General features: G+C 43.6%; 2 protein-coding genes across 3 annotated transcripts in view; both read left to right on the forward strand.

Moving 5' to 3' along the window:
* Positions 1-5,237, forward strand: part of AHCYL2 (adenosylhomocysteinase like 2) — a 170,349-nt gene extending 165,112 nt beyond the window's left edge. The window contains exons 13-17 of one of the 2 annotated variants that reach the window (XM_007469704.1): positions 1,166-1,264; positions 2,904-2,972; positions 3,095-3,173; positions 4,431-4,551; positions 4,952-5,119. In XM_007469704.1, coding sequence (XP_007469766.1) covers positions 1,166-1,264; positions 2,904-2,972; positions 3,095-3,173; positions 4,431-4,551; positions 4,952-4,958 — 375 coding nt within the window. In that variant the 3' untranslated portion in view covers positions 4,959-5,119. Of the gene's footprint in view, positions 1-1,165; positions 1,265-2,903; positions 2,973-3,094; positions 3,174-4,430; positions 4,552-4,951 lie in introns of both variants that reach the window. The other variant, XM_007469705.1, reaches the window with a different exon arrangement.
* Positions 5,238-12,457: 7,220 nt separating this feature from the next.
* Positions 12,458-22,057, forward strand: part of STRIP2 (striatin interacting protein 2) — a 41,875-nt gene continuing 32,275 nt past the window's right edge. Inside the window, exons 1-3 of the mRNA XM_007469706.1 lie at positions 12,458-12,592; positions 18,016-18,085; positions 21,080-21,154. Of these exons, the coding sequence (XP_007469768.1) occupies positions 12,458-12,592; positions 18,016-18,085; positions 21,080-21,154 (280 nt within the window). The remainder of the gene's footprint in view (positions 12,593-18,015; positions 18,086-21,079; positions 21,155-22,057) is intronic.

A 22,057-nucleotide genomic window follows, 5' to 3' on the forward strand; every position in this document is an offset into this window, starting at 1 on the left:
GGAAGAGATTTTACATTTCCCATCTACCTAATAAAGAAATGGTCCAGACCATTAATAAAGTCCTGAATATACTGAATCTAATTATAATTATATGTCTTTCTTTCCCACTAGATTAGTAAAGAAAAGAAGATACAGTCCCTGTCAATAAACAGCTCACAGTCTAGTAGAGGAGTCCACAGTCTTATCTATAATAGTGTTCTTTGCTATAATGCCTAGCATACAGTATGTACTCCAGTAAATGATTGTCATATAACTGAAGTGTTTCTCTTTATTTGTCTGATAACTACTATTTGGCAGAACTTCTCAATTTTACCAACTTGAGCCAATGGGTAGTCTTAGAGTACAGACTCCCTTTCTATTTTAGACATTGCCTCTTGGAAGAAGGAAGTTGTTGCCTTAAGTCTAAACCCTGTGACTGTTATTTGATTACTGCTGTTAATAAACTTAACATTTCTTCTCTTCTCGGAATATACAATATACAGAAATGGAAGGAGGGTGAGCCATTGGGAGCTTTACTCTACCATTAAGCATTGCTCTAAAGGCTACCTCACATTTGCACTTAGGTCACAAAGCTTCTGTAACTTTAGGGTGAACCACCATCATTGAGAAGGTGGAACGTGGGATGTTGGGACATGAGAGCAGAACCTTGGGCCCTGGCATGCTATGTGTAGGACATTCATTCTTCTCTAACTAATCTCACTCAGCTCTGACCCTCCTTTTTTCTGTATCTCTTCAGCACTTATGTATTCAGTTTGCACTGTATTAATTTGCACTTGTTTGCATGTTGCTTCATAAGTATTAAAGGCTTTTATCCCCTCACATATGTATTGTTTTGTGTCCCGAACTAAAGTATGAGCTTTTTGAAGGCAGAAACCATGTCTTTGGTTTCTTTTGTATTTCCCATAGCACCTTTTACTGTGCTCAGCAGAGAGTGGGCGCACAGTATATGTTGTGGAATGACATCCTGAGTGATCTCTCCCTGGCTGGGCCTAAGATTAAATTCCCTGAAATGGAACAGTCCTAACCAACCCAGGACAGGTATTCTCCATCTGGCATGTTGGTTGCTTCTTTCAACTTGCTATTTGAAATGGCTCCCTTCGACATCTTTCCATCCAGAAAGTGGGACTTGGCATGGCTGATGATGTGCTTGCTGTATGTGTTCCAGGCGAGTCTTCGGACACCAGAACTGACCTGGGAGCGAGTGAGATCCCAAGTTGACCATGTAATATGGCCTGATGGCAAGAGGATAGTGTTGCTGGCAGAGGTAAGACCTGAGGCTGGAGAAGTTCACCCCTGACAGGAGAGACTGCAGTACCCATGTCTCCTCCCCCTCATGTTCTCTCATACTTTCAACTCCTCTTAAGAATAAGCTTAACTACTTTACCAATGGATTTTACATCTAATTGTGAAAGGTCTTTTCATTCAGCAATTAAGAGACTATTTTGGTTCCCCACTTTTCACCAATTATCCTGTCTCTCTATGTCACTCTACAGGTTGAGTCAGACAATGACTTATTACTGTGGAAGGAATTAATGGATAGAACCATTGCCACTTTGAGTGATGCTTATAAAGAGATAATGTCATTTGTGGGATGGTTTAATCAGGAAGCACAAAGTAGATATTTCTGACTGTAACTAAGATAATCTTAGGCAAACTCTGAGAAGGTCATGTCTTTGCTAATAGATTCCCTGTTTCTGAGTGTCCATTCCCCTAAACTGAGCCAGACGTGTAGTAGATAGCCAGCTATGTATTGGTTGTGTGATTGATATTTCCCTTTCCTGGCTTCTTCTAGCTCAGCCTTACTCTTGACTTTCAGGCCACTTAGACTCCCATGTCAATGTTTGGCCACTTTTCCTTTCTTGACAGCTTCTCTTTCCTATCCTAGATTTCTGACACCTGTAACAATGCCCCCTGTTTTTACCTTAACACTTTCTCTTCTTCAGGGAAAGATACCAAGATTACAAGGGGGACAGTAATACTTTCCTTGAGTTTTGATTTTCAGTCTTTTTTTTTAATTAAAGAAACTGAAAATGAAAACATATACTGTCTTCATCTAGAGGGCTTTAAATTTATTTTTGAGTCTTCTTCCTATTCTCTTCACTTTTTCTCACCTTATCTCACCTTCTCAAATACTTTAGGGCATCTGTAAATTATGTACAGGAGTGTGTACAGGGAGGGGATCAGCAGGTTGTTAAATATTCACTAATTGCTTTAAAGTCAGCCCACTGTCTGGTGACTTATTTCTAGGTCCCATCTAGTAATTTTGGTGACAAAAGCTAGCACCATAGTTGTTTTTGGCTACAATGGTTGAGCAGAAAACGTGATCAAGCTTCCTAGGAAATAAAGTAGGAAAGAATGGCATCGGGGGAAGGTTCTAGTCATTCTAACTCTCTGAATCACCCACTGGAAATACATGACTGCTTGAATTCAGGAGAACCAGGTTGAGGAAAAAGCACAGAAACCATCACAGCTTCCTAAGTCAAAAAATGTCTCCCATCACAACCTGGAGAGATTGCCCTTGGATTTGACCAGATCATTGTTTAGGACAGTTTTTTGAAGGAATATCGATGCCTCAGAAGGAAGATATTCTGTTGTAGAAAGTAGAAAATTCAAGGGAAATATACCCTTCCTTGGCATAAGCCTCAGTATCATGTGACTATCTCTATTCCTTTTTACATAAATGCAGAGATCTTTTATCTTATTATCTTCATCAGATTTTCCAGAATTTCTTAACATTTCACTCAAATGTCAATCAGTTCATTTCCACTGACTGAACACCTGCTTTTTGTCCAGCATGTTAGTTGGGAAGTGTTTGGAAAATGGCTGTCGTGTTCTTCCCTCACTCCTCAAAGCCAGAGACTTCATCTAACCAACCCATTTGTGTGTTAACCTTTGCTTTCTAGGGCCGTCTGCTAAACCTAAGCTGCTCCACAGTGCCTACATTTGTGCTCTCGATCACCGCAACTACTCAGGTAAGGCCTCCAGAGTGGGGAAGCAGTGGGCTGAAAAGAGTCATTAGCCCATCAGGGTTCCACTTGATATGGGGTAGATTGCTGTGAATGGCACGTCAGCATCCATTTCTCTGCTTTTCTAGGCTCTTGCCTTGATAGAACTCTACAATGCTCCTGAGGGTCGCTATAAGCAGGATGTCTACCTGTTGCCCAAGAAAATGGGTAAGCATGAGTTCTTCTATCCCAGTCCTTACCAAGTAGTTCAGAGTCAGAGGCTAAGGGAATTTGGGGGGCATTATATTTCTTAGGGATAGAAAAAATATATCTTCATCTTGGAAAGTAGGAGCTAGGATTCTTAGATTTCATCCACAGTTGATTTATCACGTTTTCCAAATAGGTTGTCCTAATGAAGTAAGGACATTTTGCTGTGATTTAGTTTACCTGCCTGTGAATTTTAAGGATTTTCCCAAAGTATCTATTACACAAGAAAAAAATCTCAAAGGAAAAAAAAAACTCTTCCCCACCCCCAAGAAAGAGGAATCATCTCCTACCTTGTGACATCTGACTTACTCCAGTTCTAGGCTGCTAAGTAGCTCCTACCAAACTTTTCTCAGACCAAGAAGACTTTCATACTACACCTTCTAACTCTGACCCTGTTGCTTCAGGACAAAGGAAAGACTGAATAGCTTCTGTTAAGAGTTTAGTTATGTGGCCGTTTCGTATAGGAGAAACATTAAACTGTCTTAAATTTTTAAAGAACCTGCTTCAAACACCTGAACTGATACCGTATGTTTATAAACTCCCAAGCCAAAGATGAGGGAATAAATCAGCTTCTGGTTTTGTTTTGCTTCAGCATTAGATGCACAGCAACTGTGAGAAGTTGACATATTATCCCTTTAATAGACACTTTGGAAGAATATAAAAAAGTAGAACAGTCCATAACTGAATGTATAATGAAGTTAGGGAGACCAAACAAATACATAGGAAATGACTCAAAATTCTGCATAAGCAATATGTATTCAGGTAAGAGAATGTACATAGAAACTCATAAGAACTAAGGGTGTAGTGTCCTTCTCAGTCACTCCTTTCGGAGCTCCCCAAGCGTTAGTTTTTCTGAGTGACCTAAAGTATAAAGTACAAGGCAGAACTAAAGTTGGAGCTTCCTGTTTTTTAGTCCACCCACTGTCCCATCCTTTCTTTTATACTCTAAGGCCTATTGCTTCTTTCATTTCTCACTTTTCTGGGGAGAAGGAAAGGTTCAAGGCTGAAACAGCTTGTAAGGAAGAAATGTTATGACTTTGGAAAGCACTGGGCTTAAGCTCAAGCAACCATTCCTTAGAATTGAGGTCCAGTGAGCAAAAGTTAAGCATTTTTCATTCAGCTCCGAGAATTAGGTGTCTTCCAACTTTTTAAGGCTGGAGAGAACAGCCAGACAAGAGGCAAGAATGCTTATACCAGGTCTTTTGTGATCTGTTCCAGATGAGTATGTGGCCAGCCTACACCTGCCCACCTTTGATGCCCACCTGACCGAGCTGACAGATGAACAGGCCAAGTATCTGGGGCTCAACAAGAATGGGCCCTTCAAGCCTAATTACTACAGGTGCCTTGGACTCCCCATAAAATAGGGAAGCCTGAGTAGTGATGAGCTTCCTGCACTGGAATTGGTCTTTTCATCCATCACCATATTTACATGAACTCAGGAAAATAAACCCACTCCCCCTCACTACCACCCCCAAAGGATTCTCTGTGGCCTTCTCCAGACATTAAACAGTGTTCCCTTTCCTGAATTTGCCACTTCATCTTCTTGATATGATGTTTACCCCTGTATGGAGAAAAGCTGGCCTTCTTCATTGATGTGAAAAAGCACCACATTTATCTACCCTCACCATGCACTGCAGAAAAGTCCCTGCCTCCCCATTATACCTTTAGGCCGGCTCTTCATGTCCCAGCATCCCCACAAGCTGATAACATCACAGTCTCATCTTTCTTTTTTCCTGCAGGTATTAAGTTCCTGTAACTCAAGCCAGAAGAAGTTTTAAGGAATAGAACTCCAAGTCTTTTCTCCACTCCTATACAGGAAAGAACCCAGCAAGCTGCTTCTCCGATCAGCTGCCTGCCGTGCTCACCCTATATGTTAGGTTATTTATTTATTAACCTAAATAATAAATGTCGCCTTGGCCCAGAGTGTGGTGGCTGTCCTGAGGGCTGTGAGAGCCTCAGAGGACAGGCTGAGGAAGGAAAGAAATGGGGTTCCCAGTGGATCTTTTGAGTCATTCCCCATTGACTTGGAATCCTCAGCACTGGTCATTGTTCTCTTGTCCAGGCTCAGGAGTTAGTCCATGGATTCCAGACTCTCCTTCTCTGAGGTTTTCTGGAATAAATTTTTAGCAGCTGCCTTTCTCAGCTTGGGCCCTTCCCCAGGTGAGGCCTTTTGGAAGCCACTGAATTAACATGGCCTGGGTTCCCAGCCTTGACCATCACTATCACTGCCTTCTTTATAAAATGGAAGGAAGGAAGGAGTGCTGTGGCTTTGGCAAGCTACACAAAGAACTCAGCTGTGCCTCTGTTTCCTGGGAGTCTCCTTCCTTACCCAGGACTCCTTTCTTCTCCTTGAATATTTATGTCCATTTTAACAATTTCAGTTTCCAAGAGGAATGTGCCTCTGTTATTTCCTCAACAGCTCTGATGTTTATCAGACATTTGTTTTGCCCTCTTTCTAACCCAACTAGCCTCTGCTCAGGAAGTGAGGGCCAGCCCCACTGGGGCCCATAATTTTACTTCCTTGTCGTTTAACTGGATAGTTTCCCAGGAAGCTCCCTACAGATTGGCACTGTCTCAGAAAAGGAGGCTTGTTGTGAAACACTGCTTCCTGAAACTTCCTCCTATTGCCTAAAACTCCTTCTGAAACTGAGCAGGGAAAGGCTTACTTCCCAAGGGATTTGGGAGAGCAGGGCTTCAGAAATGCAACAGATCTTTCAGACCCACAGCTCAACACCCTAAAGAAGCAGATTATATTTATTTGTCTCCTGGGAAGGGCTTTGCAGCTTAACTGGCTAAGCTATACAGAGATGACACCATAAACTGAATCTAGATGATCAAAGCTAGTTTGACTAGTTTGAACCTCATCAGACATTCATCCCTTTGGCCATTGCCATTGGATATGAAACTGAGATCTAACATCTCTGCAATTTGGTCTGTGGTCTTTCTTCTCTGCTGGGATATCTTTTTATGTTCTGGCCATCTTGGGATTCTGTATTCCAGAGGTAATTTCTTGAGTAACTCCAACATTACAAAAAATGTGTAACGTGATCAGCCTGAAATTTTGTGTCCCACCTAAGAGTTGGATTCCTTTTAGAGACTGACCTGTTGGTCTTAAGGGTTCCATTGGGACCAGATTGGTTCTAAGAGTTAAAGTCTGGAGTGGTCCTAGGAATCTTGAATGAAATGAGACCTTTTTCCCCCTGCCAACCCTGTTTAACACTCTCAGTTTTGTTTTCCCACTTTTCCCCTATCCTGGTCTGCCTCAAAGTCTCAAGACCAAGGTGACCCAAGGAAACACCAGACCACCCACGATCACCATAACCTTCCCACCCTAATTCTGCTCTCCGATTTCTACCTTCTCCAACTTCTCCTGGTCTTCACATATACCCACAGAGCTAGTCTGGAAGTGACCTTCCCTTTGGAGGTAGGGAGGTGGATCTTAGGTAAATGGTTGTTTGCCTCACTAAATAGTACACAGTCTCAGCCCATAGAATCTAGTTCCTCAGAGGCCGTATGTCTTAGCAAGTACTGGAAAAATGCCACATGCGTGGCTCTATTCTTTCATGGAGAAGATCATAAATGCTGAAAATCCCACTAGGCCATTCAGTTCTTCCTTTTGCCCACCCTGTTCTGGCTTTTGTATTAATTAATTGGATCCCTTTAACAGAAGATTCAGAAGATGAAATTTGTGTCTCATCTTATATCCAGAGAAGATTCAATTAGGCAGATATCTGGACTGTAGCTTATTATGTTCTTAAGCCAAAATCATAACCTGCTATTTCTCAGCAAAGCCTGGCTGCCTGTGGAGCTTACTATGTGCTGATCCTGACAGAACATACCCTGCCTTGAGAATGTGAAGAGACCCATATTCCAAATGAAAAAGAGCCACACTGGGCTTCTAGGTTAGGTTGCCCATGTTGCTACCCATGGTGAGGTATTTGCCTCTGAGTTTCAGGTGACCACTCTTCATTTCTTTCTGGGGACTCTGTGTCATAACCATTAAGGAAAAGGAGGTCCAGGCCTCCTGAGTATTTGGGTTCTACCTTGGTGTTGGAATTTGGTCGTTATTCTTTCTGCCCGTGTAATCAGAACAAATGCATCTTCTTCCCTCGAACTCTCACCCTAGATGCATCATAGGTATCTGGAAGCATGGGAAAGAAGACTAATTAGCTCTTTATATGTGGCCCTGGCCTGTGGGGAATCTTACCATTTTCTCTGCAGTGAATTTGTGCTAGTTTTCAAGGTTTTTTGCCTTCTTAATGGAAATACTGTTTTCTTTTTCTCATTTAAAAAAAAAGTATCTGGTCTACCTTTCCTCTGCCCTCCTACCTTCTCATCCTCCCCTCCCATATGAGCACGGCTCCCCATGGCCACATACTCCTGCAAAGCTTTTTTGCTGCTTGGCTTTTCTCTGAACAGATCTGAAATTGCTGCTCCTGTGGTTTTCTCAAAATTAACTTTGTCATGGTTTTAAAAAAGAAATCAAAATGCATTGTTGCATTAAGCTTTTTTAATAAAGGAAAATTACAGGAAAAAATAGGCAACACCAGCAAATTATATGTGGACAAGTTCTAAACTATATATACATACATATATATGTAAAATCATCTAGTTCTCATTGTCATCTTACTGAAAGGAAATAAAACCTCTAAAGATTGCCATATCTGAGAGGCTCTTGGAAATCTTTATGTCTAAGTGATTGTATTAGATCAGCAATAATGAATATGTAATCTCAAAAGATAAATAAAATATTCTTAAAATGGATTCTTGTACTGAGAGTATTCCTTGCTTCAGTGAACTAGGAATTTAGAGATGAGAGAGGCTTCTGGGCAACAGGCTAGAGAGCCTGCTGTAGTGCAAGGATGTGAAAAGCTGAAGCACTTACCAATAGGCATGTTTAAGTATCCTTAGCCTTGAGTCCCTTGTTCCATGGTGGGTCATTCCACTCATAAATATCACCCTTCCCCCACTGCTCACCCCGTTATGTGTATAAAGAACCTGCTTTCGTAAAGCGACCACTCTGGGGGAGTTGAGAAGTATAGGCTTAAGGCAGAGAAACTAAAGCTTGGTTCTTGGTCCCCCAAGCCCTCTGTGTGCTGCCATAAACTAGAGAGCACAGAAAGGCAGCCTCCTGTGGTTTGGGACTAAAAGACCCTGACTACAGGACCTGACTATGACATCTAACCAAAGAGAAGAAAGAAAGGAATCTATCAGAGAATTGTCTCTAAGTCAGGTTTTGCCTGAGTAAATCATAACCAGAGGATGAGTCCAACTGCCTGTTTTTTCTCAACTACCAGTAGAGTGGCCATTTTTGAGAAATAGCTACTAAAGATAGCCACTTTCTTTAGTTGACAACCTAAACAAGTTCTATATCCTGTATGCAAGATGTTTTCTTCCCTATCAGAATCTCATGCCACTTTGACTTCTGTTTGTCTAAACTAAGGGCCACAGGGCTGGAATAGCCTGGGCAATTGGTAATGGTTCAAAGGTGGCCCATTCTCAAAGGAGAATGCAGCAGCTAGCATGGAGCCTGTAAACCAGCTGACAGGATTTGCTCCACTACAGCAAGGTTGTTTTCTTTTTTGTTTTTTTGCAGTACGCGGGCCTCTCACTGCTGTGGCCTCTCCCATTGTGGAGCACAGGCTCCAGACACCCAGGCTCAGCGACCATGGCTCACGGGCCCAGCCGCTCCGCGGCATGTGGGATCTTCCCGGACCCGGGCACGAACCCCGCGTCCCCTGCAGCAGCAGGCGGACTCCCAACCACTGAGCCACCAGGGAAGCCCTACAGCAAGGTTTGACTCCTCTTTTGTGAAGGATGGAAACTTGAGTGCCTTGGTCTTAATTTCAGATTCACAGGGTAATCCCAGGCTGCCCACTGCTGTGCAGTTTCTCAATCTCGTGATGTTGTGGAAAGAGCTTGGAGTCAGGCTGACTTGACCAGCTCTACCATTTACAAGTTGTGTGACTAGGCCAAATTATATAACCATTCAGAGCCTCAGTTTTCTTGCCTGTGAAATGGATAATGCTTATCTCCTAGAGTAAAGATTTAATGACCTGATTTAATTTTTAAAATACTGCTTACAGACCCAGCAAACACTAGGTACTACATAAATATCGATTCCTTGTCTCAGCCTAGGGCCCTACAGACCCAGCAAACTAGGTACTACATAAATATCGATTCCTTGTCTCAGCCTAGGGCCCTACAGCCTGAATTGCCTCATTACACCCACATGTGCTCTTTATAGGGCAAAGAGGGTATTTTATCCTTTTTCTATTGTACTATTCTATCCTGGCTGCCTGATACCCTCAAAAACTAGGTATTTTAAGACTTCCTGCAATCTTATTTTTAAGCTTTTTCAATGCCAGGTGTTATCTATATAATCACATATCCAACCTCTGGATTAAAGTGGAGTGCTTATATGGGGAAAGGGGTCTGTTTGGTCTTTGTAACTATACCTATTTATACCTCTAGCCCTCTGCCAGCAGCTTCAGAATACCTGAGTTTGGGGACAAGGGTAAGTGGTAGTGTAGGTTTAAAAATAATTCCACACTGGAGCCATCTCTGCAAGATGTGGACCAGTCCCTAATTAGCTCCAAGGTATATTTATGGGTACCTCTGTGGTCAGTGGTGTTGATGGCTGTCACTTCTTTGTTGACAAATAAGCTAAAAGAAATTGAGTGTGTGCCAATTACATGGCCCAGAGTTTCAAAGTTTTCAGTTAATCTGTGGTTTCTTGTTACTTCTTCCAGTAGTTGTTTCTGGATATCTTCCTCCTTATGATAAGCTCTGAAAGTCTGGGCCTCTAATGATTAGATAGATGTCTGATCTTTACTGGCTCCCATTCTACTGCAGTGTGGAAAAGATACTGGATTGAGGTCTCTCCCCATGTTGATTCTTTGCAATCTCCATAGCACTACTTTTTTAAACCCCATCTCCCAAAGTGAAGCCAGATGGAGCTCTAGGCTCAGCAAATGGTTTTACATAAAGGCCAGAGGGGACTTGAGAGCTGTTGTCCTCAATTCTACTCCCAACTGAAGATTACTCTGCTCCCTTGGCCCTAGGGATAGGTTGGAAAAAGAACAAAACCTCAAAAGTAGCCACTCCTGTATGTCACCATTGTTGGGGATCCTGATGATTGACTAGGCTCACAAAAGAATATGCAGTTCTGGGCTTGTCAATGCTAGAGCTCTGACTGCTTAGGAGGAGATGTACTGGGAGGAGGGAAGGTAGAAAATTATTTTATTAAGAAGCCCCAATGGGCTGTGCTGTGGCAGGTTTGCCACACTGAAGCAGTGATGAGCTAGGTGTGGGTTGTGAATTTTAAAGCAGAGTATGAATCTTTAAGAGTTTAACAAAATTATACCCTGAAAAAAATTCCAAAATCAAATAGTTTAGGCCTTGAGCCAGAGACTTTCTTAGAAATTCATATCAATTCAATTCTGTTTAAACCAGTGGGTCTCAACCACAGAAGATTTTGCCCCCCGCAACCCCACCCAGGAATATTTTGCAATATCTGGAAACATTTTTGGTTGTCACAGCTAGGGGGAGGGTACTGCTGGCATCTTGTGAAGAGAGGCCAGGGATTCTGCTAAACATTCTACAGTGCACAAAACAGCTCCCCACGACAAGACATTTTTCAGTCGATAGTACAGAAGAAACCCTGTGTTAAACACACAGAAATGAGCAATACACAGATGAACAATAGCTACTCTCAGAGAGCTTATATCCAGGTTGAGGTGGGTGGGTGGTGGGAATGGGAGAGGAAAGGGAAAATTGTGGGTGGGTACAGTAAGGAGATGTTGGAGACCAGGGAGAGAAAGGAACTCAGAAATCTCCAAGGAGTGCTCACTCTCAACTCTGCCTTGATCTGTCACCTACTAATTAGCAGAGGAAAGTGTGAGGGAGAGATATGATACAAGAAGGGGGGATAATTCCTTTGGGCCCCTTACTTTGAGGATATAGTAGAAAATATAAGGATTGTGGATCCAGGCAGACTTGGCTGACACCAGCACAGCCTGAGTAGGTTGATGAGGGTCAAAAGAAAGGCTTTCTGGAGGAGGAGGTGATGACTAAATAGAATTTTAAAGGAAGAATAGAAGTTAGCCAAGAGAAGAGCAGAGTTTCCTCCAGTGAGAGACACTGAAACAAGATATTAGAATATGATACCTTGGGAACTGCAAGCAAGGAGTAATTAGTCTCTGAGAGTCCCGGTTTCCTTGTCAGTAATATTGGATTAGTGAAAACAACCTGTAGGAGAGATATATCTGGAAAGAGTCTAGTGCAATGCCTGGAACAAAGTGGCAGTTCAACAATCCCCCCCAACTTGTTTGGGGCTTCTATTACTATCCCAGACTGCACACATATTTACTGTAAGATGCTTTTTTTGGTAAATTCGAAAGTGGGCAAACCACACAGCCTCATTTGCCCCAGGTAACACTGAGCCCTTAGGAAGGATCTTAGAATGAAGGAAAGGACTGGGGAACAGGTGGCGCTGGGGATTTGTTCTCCAATCAACTTTTACTCCCTAGCTCACACCATGAGGAAGATGCCCCCCTTCAGCAGAGAAAGGCAGATAGCCAGGAACAGCCCGGAAAGGCACCAGCAATTTCAGTGAAGTAAAAACGCCCCACTCCACCCCTCAACCACCAGTCTCCCAGTCAAGCCCTCACTCCAAGTGGAATGAGTTCGCCTCTGAAATCTCAGCTTCCAGAGAGGGAGAGTCGCTCGTTTCCTGCGGTGTCCCTGGCCACCCGGCGGTGCCATCCCTCCCCTTCGACTGAAGCGGGGTTTGGAAAGTATTCAGGACCCAGGACTTGGGGGCAGAGGTCTGTGATACTGGGGAAACGAAGACTGCAGTGGAGCAGCAGGAGGAGACTAGAGCTCCCCCAAACGGTCGCTATTTGGGAGGGGGTGAGGGCTGAGGGACACCTAGTGAGAAGCAGAGCTGACCACCTAGAGCTCAAGGCCCAGGACGTGGGAGGTGGAGCTAAGAGCCGACCCGGGAGTGTCAGGCTACCAGCGCCGCCAAGGGAGTGGGAAAAAAAAATCCCTTGAATGAGCCCCCTCCAAGTCCCGCTCAGAGAGGTCGAACAGCCAATCACGCTGCAGGGTGGGGCTGCGGAGAAAGGTCTCAACCAATAGCTGTGGAGGAGGCGGGGCCTAGCTCCCGGCGCGCGGCGGCTGTGGGGTAACCCCTGGCAGAGAGCGCAGAGCGGCAGAGGGGAGCTGCTGAGGAGAGCCGCATGGAGGACCCCGCGGCACCCGGGTCCGGGAACCCGCCTGCCAATGGCTATGGCAACGGCAACGGCGGCGGCAGAGGGAAGCCGGCGGCGCCTAAAGGCCGGGAAACGTTCAGAAGCCAGCGGCGGGAGTCGGAGGTGAGGAGCCCGGAGAGCTTTCAGTTGGGGCCGGGAGACGCCCGGGGCGAGAAGCGTTGGCTGAGGTGTTTCGGTCGCGTCCCCCTCCGCCGCCGGGAGACCCCTGCGCGCCCCGTGCCGCCTCTCGGAGCGGGCGCCTGCGGGGCCCGCCGCAGCCTGAACTCCGGACTCTGCAGCCCCTGACCCTCTCCGCCCGTCTCCTGGCGCGGGTCTGGGGCTTTCTAGCCCTCTGGCCTCCCTCGGGGGGCGCGAAGATAGAGCGTGATATCCAGCGTCCCGGATACTTCCACATATTTATCTCACTTAATCGCTGTAGCCCCCCGGAGTGGTAATTCGTAAGGCCGATTTACGGAGGAGGAGCAGGCGCGGAGAGGTGAAGTGAGTGGCCTGAGGGGTGGGAGGCCGGAGCTCGGCCGCAGTGAAAAGGGGCCGGCGTGGGGGCAGCCGCCCTCCCACCCCGAGGCGCCCCTAGCCGAGCAGAGCAGCCGCGTGACTTGGGCCCTTCCCCTTCCCCCCGTGTGCTGGCGAGCCCTTGAGGGAACACTTTCCATGGACATCAGGCCCCCTCCCCGTAAGGGTTAATGATACAGGAATCAGACGGGGCAGTACCGGAGCGAGTGGATGGACCCCCCCACCACCACCACGATACAGACCCACAGAGAGGAGTATGAATGTTCCCTCTTCTTAAAAGAAACCCTAACTAGGAGGATGAAAGGAGTGAATTAACATTCACTCCAACCCCCTCATCCAGCCAGCTTCCATCAGCTAGCCAAGAGCAGAACCGGATCTGAGCAGGGAATCAGACCACAAAATGTCAGGTGTGGAAGGGTCTGTAGAGGTCACCGGGTTTTAGCCCTTGCTTTGACGGAAGTGGGAGACAGAAGTAGCTTGCCGAAGGTCATACATCTAGCACAGTGGCCAGGGGTACCAGGCTTTGGGTTCAGTCAGAGCAGGTTTTGAGGTTTTGAATCCCAGCCCTACCATTTACTCTCGGTGTGACTTTTGGCAGATTGCTAGCCTCTGAGCTCCAGTTTCTTCCTCTATAAAATGAGGTTAATACTACCTGCCACAGAAGGTTGCGATAAGGTCAAAATGAGATAATTGAATGTGAAATGTTTAATTCAGTGCAGGCACGGTGCATGTAGTTTGTTAGCGCACAGTAGCTCTTAGTACTATATTATCATCATCATCAAGGGACAGAACTGGTAGTAGAAGCCAGATCTTAGGCATCCCAGTCCACGGTTTACCATTTGAATTGTATTTCAGTTTCAAAGGGATTTCATGTATGCTTTCCATTTTGATACAGACAAGCAGGAATCCATCCCATTTTATAAAAGAGAGAAGTGGAGGAGGTGAAAAGACTGGCCCAAAATCACACCACCTTTCAGAGGCAGAGCTCAGCTCTCCTGCCATACTGGATCAGGGTTTTATGCACCATATCATCTCCCTCCCTGCCTCAGTACGTGAATCTGGCCTTTTAGGGCACCCTGTTTCTCCTTCCCCCATAGAGACATCGTTCTTGTTCAGATGGTTTTTGGGGGGTGGGGCAGGGGGATGAGTCTTTTATTAATTCAACAGTTGTTGAGTTCTTTCTATATGCCCAGCACTGTTTTAGGTGCTAGGGATACAGAGGTCTCTCCACAATCGGGGTGGAGAGACAGTGTGGGAGTGAATAAAATAACTTCGGAATGATATGTTCTATGGGTGAATTAAAACTCCTCTTGAACCAGGAGGCCTTTTCCCTACCTATCAAGTCTTCCTTCAGGAAGAGGCTCTGATAGTTTTACTCTTGCCAGTGAGTTCAGTATCCAGAGACTCAGAGCTTTCCACCTGCACCACAGTTTACTGCCTGATTGTCTGCAGCTGCACTTTTCATGTGGAAATGAACAACTGCAGTGATCCTCACCATCTGAGCTTATTGCCTGCCCAAAGGTTGGCCTGAAACATTAGCTTTCCTTCACCTTCCACTGCAGCAGGAGAGCTGCCCTTACCTGTCAGTACGTCCCCTATCACAACACCCAGGGGCCAGACTCTGCTTGACTCTCAGATAGATGACTATCTGCTTTTCCTTCCCTCCCTCCTTTTGCATTCCTGTGGAAAACAGTCCTGGATGTTTTTCTTTCCTCTCTAGGGCTTCAGGAATTACTGGAAGAGAATTACTATTGGCACAAGTCAACAGAGCCTCGTACATCAGTGTGTTTATAGGGGCACCGTTGACCTACCCTCTCCCAATGGCTTAGTGTTTGGATATCCTAACCTTAAAAGGAAGCTAGAGAATGATTGTTTGCTTAATAAAAAGATTCTTAACCTAACCAAAAGATTCACCTCAGACCTCTTACAGCCAGATTTCTTGCTTCAGGTCGTTCCCAAAGTCCTTGACAAAGTTTAACTGGTTTGTAGCAAAATGAGGAAAATTCAAGGCATTGAAGTGAGTTTTTCATAAAATGTAGTTCAATACGTTAAATTTAAAGGATGTATGTAATTTAAAACAATGTTTTTCAAACTGTAGGGAGTAACCTGTGAGTTGAGACCAACATTTTTTTAAAGAAATAGACTAATTGGAAGTACTGGTTTATCACATATAGTAGTGGTAAATATTATCTTGTTAAACTTCTGTTCCAGTTTTGTGTGTGTTGGGACATGACGTAAAGTTTACTTATACTTTGACTTACAGGCAAAAAAAGCTTCACTGCTTTTAATGGCTCTTATTCCGATATTTTGTCTTTTGCATTTTGCGGGTATTAAACGATTTTTTAAAATTATATATATATTTAAGAGATTTTTAAAGTTTCTACTTAGAAAATAAAACATCAACAACCTTATGTCATTCTCCACCATCCACCTTTTTTTTTCCTCTTACTGGTCCCTGTAATCCAGAAGTTTAGAAATCTTTGCTATAGTGGATTTAAACATGAATCACCTTTTTGGCAGTATAAATTCATAAAGTGGTTTTGGAAAACAACTTGTCATGTACAAAGAGCCATACAAATAGTCATAAGGTTTGATGCATTCATTCCCGTTATAAAAATCTGTCAGAGAAGATCCTAAATATGAAAAAAAAATTATAAATGTATTACAGCTTCATGTATATAGGAAAGAAAAATTAAAAACAAATGTTCAACAGTAGAGAATTGGTTAAGTAAGCCAATAGATATCTGTCCACTTAACTGTTTGTTTATTTTTTATTTATTTATTTATTTGGTTGTGCTGCACAGTTTGTAGGATCTCAGTTCCCCCACCAGGGACTGAACCCAGGCCGTGGCAGTGAAAGCCCAGAATCCTAACCACGAGGCCATCAGGGAACTCTTCTCTTAGCTGTTTAAAGTGACAGTTATAATAATATGAGACAGGGACTTCCCTGGTGGTCCAGTGGCTAAGACTCCATACTCCCAATGCAGGGGTCCCTGGTCAGGGAACTGGATCCCACATGCATGCCACAACTAAAGATTCTGCATGCCGCAACTGATGATCCAGCAAACTGCAACAAAGATCCTGCATGTGGCAACGAAGATCCTGTGTGCCACAGCTAAGACCCAGCGCAGCCTAAATAAATAAATAAATAAATAAATATTCATTAAAACAAAAGTAAACCTTTATCTTTAAAAAAATAATAATAGTATGAGAAAAATGCCTTTATAATATAATATTAAAATCATAAGTAGAGTAAGTAAAATTCTTAGAGTAACCGTCCACATAGTGCTACCAGGTGCTGGATTGTGTGCTAAGTGCTTTTCCTCTATTATCTCATTTAGTCCTTACAATGACCCTATGAATTATCCTCATTTTACAGATGAGAAAACTGAGTATGTTATTTTCCAACAATTCCCTGGTATCAATTCAGTTCTGACACTACCCGTAGTTAGCACAGACCCCACAAGTTAAGGGCTCAGTCCTACAAGACTGCCCCCACTTCAGATGTCAGCCACAGTGGAATCCCCAGACTACCTGCACTTCTGCCTGGCCAACTACAGATTCAGGGGTTACCATGACTGCCCCCCTCAGGTTCGATAGATTGCTAGAACAACTCGCAGAACTAAGTGCTATATTTATGACTACAATTTTATTATAAAGAATACAACTCGGGAACAAAATGAAGAGAGGCATAGGACAAGGTATGGAGGTGGAGTGGTGCAGAATTTCCATGCCCTCTCTGCGGCATTACCCTCCTAGCACATTGGTGTACCCAAGTCACGTTGTTTCAGTGTTTTTTTGTGTTTTTTTGCGGTACGCGGGCCTCTCACTGCTGTGGCCTCTCCTGTTGCGGAGCACAGGCTGCGGACATGCAGGCTCAGCGGCCACGGCTCACGGGCCCAGCCGCTCCGCGGCATGTGGGATCTTCCCGGACCAGGGCACGAACCCGTATCCCCTGCATCGGCAGGCAAACTCTCAACCACTGCGCCACCAGGGAAGCCTCAGAGTTTTTATATGGAGTTTCATTACCTAGGCATGGTTGGTCAAACCACTGGCCACTTGATTGAACTCAGTCTTCAGCCTCCTCCCCTCCCTGGAGCCCCGTTTTTGAAACTCTCACTCTAAGTCACCTCACTAGCATAAACTCAAGTGTGGTTGACAGGAGCTCCTTATGAATAACAGGCACTCCTACTACTCAGGAAATTCCAAAGGTTTTAAGAGCTCTGTGCCAGGAAGGTGGGTGATGGGGCAAAGACCAAATACATTTTTTATACTACACTGAGGCACAAAGAGGTTAAGTAACTTGTTCAACATCACATAGTATGTGACAAGACCTGGGATTCAAATTTTTTTTAATTCACATTTATTAATATATTGGTAGGAAAAATCTATTCCAAAATGCTTAAAGAGGTTCGGGTGTAGGATTATATTAAAAATACTTTTAAAAGGGTATTATAAATTTATACATACAACATCATAGGAAATCTAGCCTTTAGTACAATTTGAAGTAGAAATGCTACCTTATTTGACAGTCCTAAAATTGTGGAATATTGGAACTAAGGACGTCTTTTTATATGTGAGGAACTATGATCCACAGAATGAAATCATACAAAATCGTACAATGAGTTAATGACAGAGCTGAAGTCAGAATCCAGTTTACTTCTTTTGTTTTCATCCGTCTTGTTTTTCTAGAGATCAGCTAGATGTTCTTCAGGTCTGTGTTTATGTAGATCAGATATGGGCACAGATTGTAGCTTTCATATCTGTTCATGATCCTGGTCCTTTGCCCAGAGTTTCTGATTCTATATAGGAATCTTCAGCCCGGCCCCACACTGAGCCTGTAATTTTGGCTTGGAGGAGGGTACTTCTTGGATGAAAGGCCCAGATGGAACTCTCCTAGTTGCCTTCTTCCTCTAACTTTGGCCTCCAAGAGAGGTGGAAAATGAAATGAGGGTGTGATCTCCTTTTGTCAGCCTTTTTCCCAAGTTACCACAAAGATTTCTCCATTACAGGGCTCTGTGGACTGCCCTACCCTGGAATTTGAGTATGGAGACACAGATGGGCACGCAGCAGAGTTGTCAGGTATGAGATAGATGGGTCTGTAAAGAGTGGAAGGTTGGCCAGGAGGAGAGGGAAGATGCCTGTGCTTTCCCCTGGCAGCTTGTCTGTTCTCAGCAAGTGGCTATAGAACACAGACTGTTCTCCACATTCCCACTTGTCTACACCTTCCAGTGGTCAGTATCTCTTTGTTTGCTTTCACATTTCTTTCTGTGAATGCTTCCTTGGCTATGTATGGCATTCTCCATTCTTTCATTCTATCCCTGTTTTCCGCTCACCCTTCTTTATTCTCTTTTGGTGCACTCTGAAATCTGTTTTCTCTCCACCTTCTCCCCATTTCTCCTTTCTTTCTCTTCCCATAGTCACCCATATCTTTTGGGTGCCCCTTTCTGCCACCCACTCCATTGCTTTCCCATTCCATCTCTCTCTCCTTTTCTTTTCTACCTCCATCTCACCCCCTTCCCCTAATACTTGCTCCTTATTAAAGTCTCAGCAATGTCTGAAGAAAAACTGTGTAGACAACTGGCCAGCTGAGCAAAGCTGAACATGTCATCTTTATCCATCACAGTGGAGCTCTGCTTGGATGTTTCTGAGCTGGGGTTGAGTGATCCCATTCTTCTTTCAGTGCTGGACTGCTTCTCTCTGGATTTTTAGCTTGGCTAAAGGTGATCTCCTTGCATTAAGGGCCTCCATGTTACACATGCTACAAATGCCAATTATTAATAAATGAGCTTTGGGTGGAAATTATGTGAAAGTTAAATATTCTGTCACATGAAAGTGACACTTTAAGACAGGCTTTTTCAGAGAAAAGAGACAAACGCTTTTAAAGAAGTTCTTGTGAATAAGCATAGGGAATAAATTTTGTGATGAGTGACGGAAATAGAGAGCTAAGTTTAATAACTAACCAAGGGTTAGAATCCAGAATATGAATACACACACACATAGAGAAAGAAATGAACATCCCAATAGTGACTATAGATAAATGGTCAAAGAATATGAATAGGAATTCACAGAACAGAAAACCATGTGGTCAGTAAATATATGAAAAGATATTCAATTATGTTAGGAAATGGGGAAAAAAATTAAAATGGTGAGATATTATTCAACAATCATCAGATGCAAAATTTTAAAGCCTGGGGTTGGTGAGGGTACAGAGAAATTAGTACTTTTTATACATGGCTTGGCATGAGGGAACAGAGTATAGAATTGGAAAGCAGTTTGGTTATATCTAGCAAAGTCGAATTCACACGTATTATGACCCAATGATTCTAGATGTACACTTTAAAGAAATTCTTGGGCCCAAGAAAACACTTACAAAGATGTTTATTGTCGCCACTGTGAAAAATTGAAAACAACTTAGTAGGGGAATGGATAAACTGCAGTATATCAATATATTAGGCTACTGTATAGTCATTAAAATAATTGATCTATATCAATATGCTTCAGTGTCAATAAATATTAAAAACATATTAAAGGGGAGAAGAAACAGTGACAAAATAATTTATACAGGCATCAAAAAAACTGCTTAAACACACAAGTCTAAAAGATGTTTCTAGGAAGTCTAGTTGCACACTTGATTGAGAACCGTGCCAAGTGAATGGATGTGTTCATCACACTGCTTTTCATATAAACTATTGAAAGACATAATAAAAAATGCTTCTAAGAAAAAATAATTTATACAGTATGATACTGCTTGGATAAAAACTTGAAAAACAGAACAGTATCATGTGTTGTTTACAGGCACATAGATATGTACTAAAAGTATAAAAATAGGCATGTGAAGCATACATACCAATTTCATCATAGTGATTATCTCTAGAGAGGAAAATAAGACTGGGAAGGAAGAAGGGACTTTAGCTGTCTGAAGCAAATATGACAAGTGTTAACATTTGTTTAATCTGAGTAGAAGATAAACACAGTGTCTTTTATGTATTCTGTATTTACCTGTAGTATATGAAAGTTCATGATCTAAACTTTAACAATAAGACAAAAGCAAAGTTCAGTACCTAAGAGCCTTGCTCCCTGTTTTAACTGGGTTTGTGCTCTACTCTTAAAATATATATATCTACACTACTCACTAATAACTGAAGAATTTAACAAACAGAGCTGGGATTTGTTTCTGGTCACTCCAGGATTCTGGAACTCAGGACTCAAAAGCCCTGGCTCCCAGACAAGGTACTTCTTGACCATTAGACAGCTGGCTGGAATATAAGTGAATTTCTCTTGCTTTGTGAATTATCTGTGACCTAGTTAAATTTCCAGCAAGGGTCTTAGTTAGGGAACAGAGTTTTGAGGAAGCACCTATTGGCTTAATGACTTCACTTCTTCATCCTCTGTAAGGTGAGTGTACTTGTGTAATGTTGTGTGTGTGTGTGTTTAGGAAAGGGCATTTTTATTTCTCATAAGCTGTCTGCATTTTGTATTGAGAGGCTGCTGTCAGCAAAGTTAGATTTTCCTGGGCACAGGCTGCCCTTTGGCAGTCAAAGCTGCTTCTATATGGTTTGATTCTGCCTCTGCCTGGGTGGCCGTGGGCAGGAACATAAACTTCTGTACCCTTCGAGGAAACGCAGCAGGGAGAGAATGAACTGGCTCCTTGAATAGCACAAGGATCTTGCCTCTAAACTTCAGGAATTGTGTTGCCCCCTTTTTCCCTAGAGACAGGATTAGTCCCACTCTGGGTTGACAAGCAGAAGGGGTTGCAGCCCTAAGAGCCAGCAGTGATGACATTCAGCCCTCTCTGTTCCAGCCCTCCTCCTGGCCCTCACCAAATGTTGGAGCCTGCCTTCTCTGCTGTAGCAGCCAGCTGGCAGGAGGAGGACAGGTTTGATGGTTTAATCACCCAGGGACACAAGTGGCTATTTTTAACTGATCCGAAAAGGAGGAAGCTGACTCTGGATTGAATTGGACACAGGAATGTGTTGGAAGCTTTAGCTCTTTCATGCCACCTTCTCCACCCCAGGCCCCTTCTATAAAGATCTGCTGAACGTTTGTGACTCTGTCCTGTCTTTCTTGCCACAGAATTGTATAGCTACACTGAACACCCGGAATTCACCACTAACAGGAGGTGCTTTGAAGAAGACTTCAAGACCCAAGGTGATCCCAGATCCTTATTCATAGAGATCTGCTTTTTCTCTCCATGATATTCAAGGCTGATCTAGAAAAAGCCTAAAATAAAGTATGATCCTTCTTCATCCTCTCCATAGCCATATAACTTCTCTATTCCTTTTTGCATATGGGACACAGAGTTTCCTGTATCTCAAGTGGTGAGGTCACGGAATGGAAGCAAGAGAAGCCTGAACTGGGTCCCTTTCCCTGATGTCAAGGGCCCAGAGAACAGAGGAATGGGGAGGTGGGGCTGGACTGGTTCCCTGCTGCCTGGTAACCCTGTGCCCAGCCTAGTCTTCGACCTTAGTTTTCAATCCCTGTCTCCAATTCTGCCTCACTCCTCATAGCATCTGGTAATAATTTCATGTGCCCACCCTGTGATCCACTCAGACCTCCATTTCCTTACTTGGTCAGTGGCAATTCAGTGTTCAACTCAGCAAATGTGTGGTGAGTACCTATTTTGTGCCAGAGATGCAGGAGGCAGGGGTGAAGGTGAATTTACAGTATCTTTAAAGAAATTATAGTCAGATAGCAGAGATGTGTACATCACAAAACTAGCTGAGGCCAAGAGGAAAATGGGAAGTGTCATTAGAGAAGTAAAACATATCATGGGGGACAGAGCTTCTGGCTGGAGCATTAGTGGGAAAGAGGTGATTTTAGATTGAACCTGTAAGGATGAATAGGAATTGGATACATAGGGAGATAGAGGGAACTCCTTGAGGAAAGGCAGAGAGATAGAACCGTATAGGCTGGGGAGGGGGAAGCGGAAATGGAGGGGATGTGGAGGAAGATGAGGCTCTGGAGTGGGCCAGAACATTTGGGTTTTTTACTTTTCCCATCCCTTATTCTTTCTCAGCTAAACAAGGAAAGCTTTCGAAGAGAAGAATTTAT

Source organism: Lipotes vexillifer, unplaced genomic scaffold (assembly GCF_000442215.2).
Source record: "Lipotes vexillifer unplaced genomic scaffold, Lipotes_vexillifer_v1.1 scaffold1329, whole genome shotgun sequence".
Classification (NCBI taxonomy): Eukaryota; Metazoa; Chordata; class Mammalia; order Artiodactyla; family Lipotidae; genus Lipotes; species Lipotes vexillifer.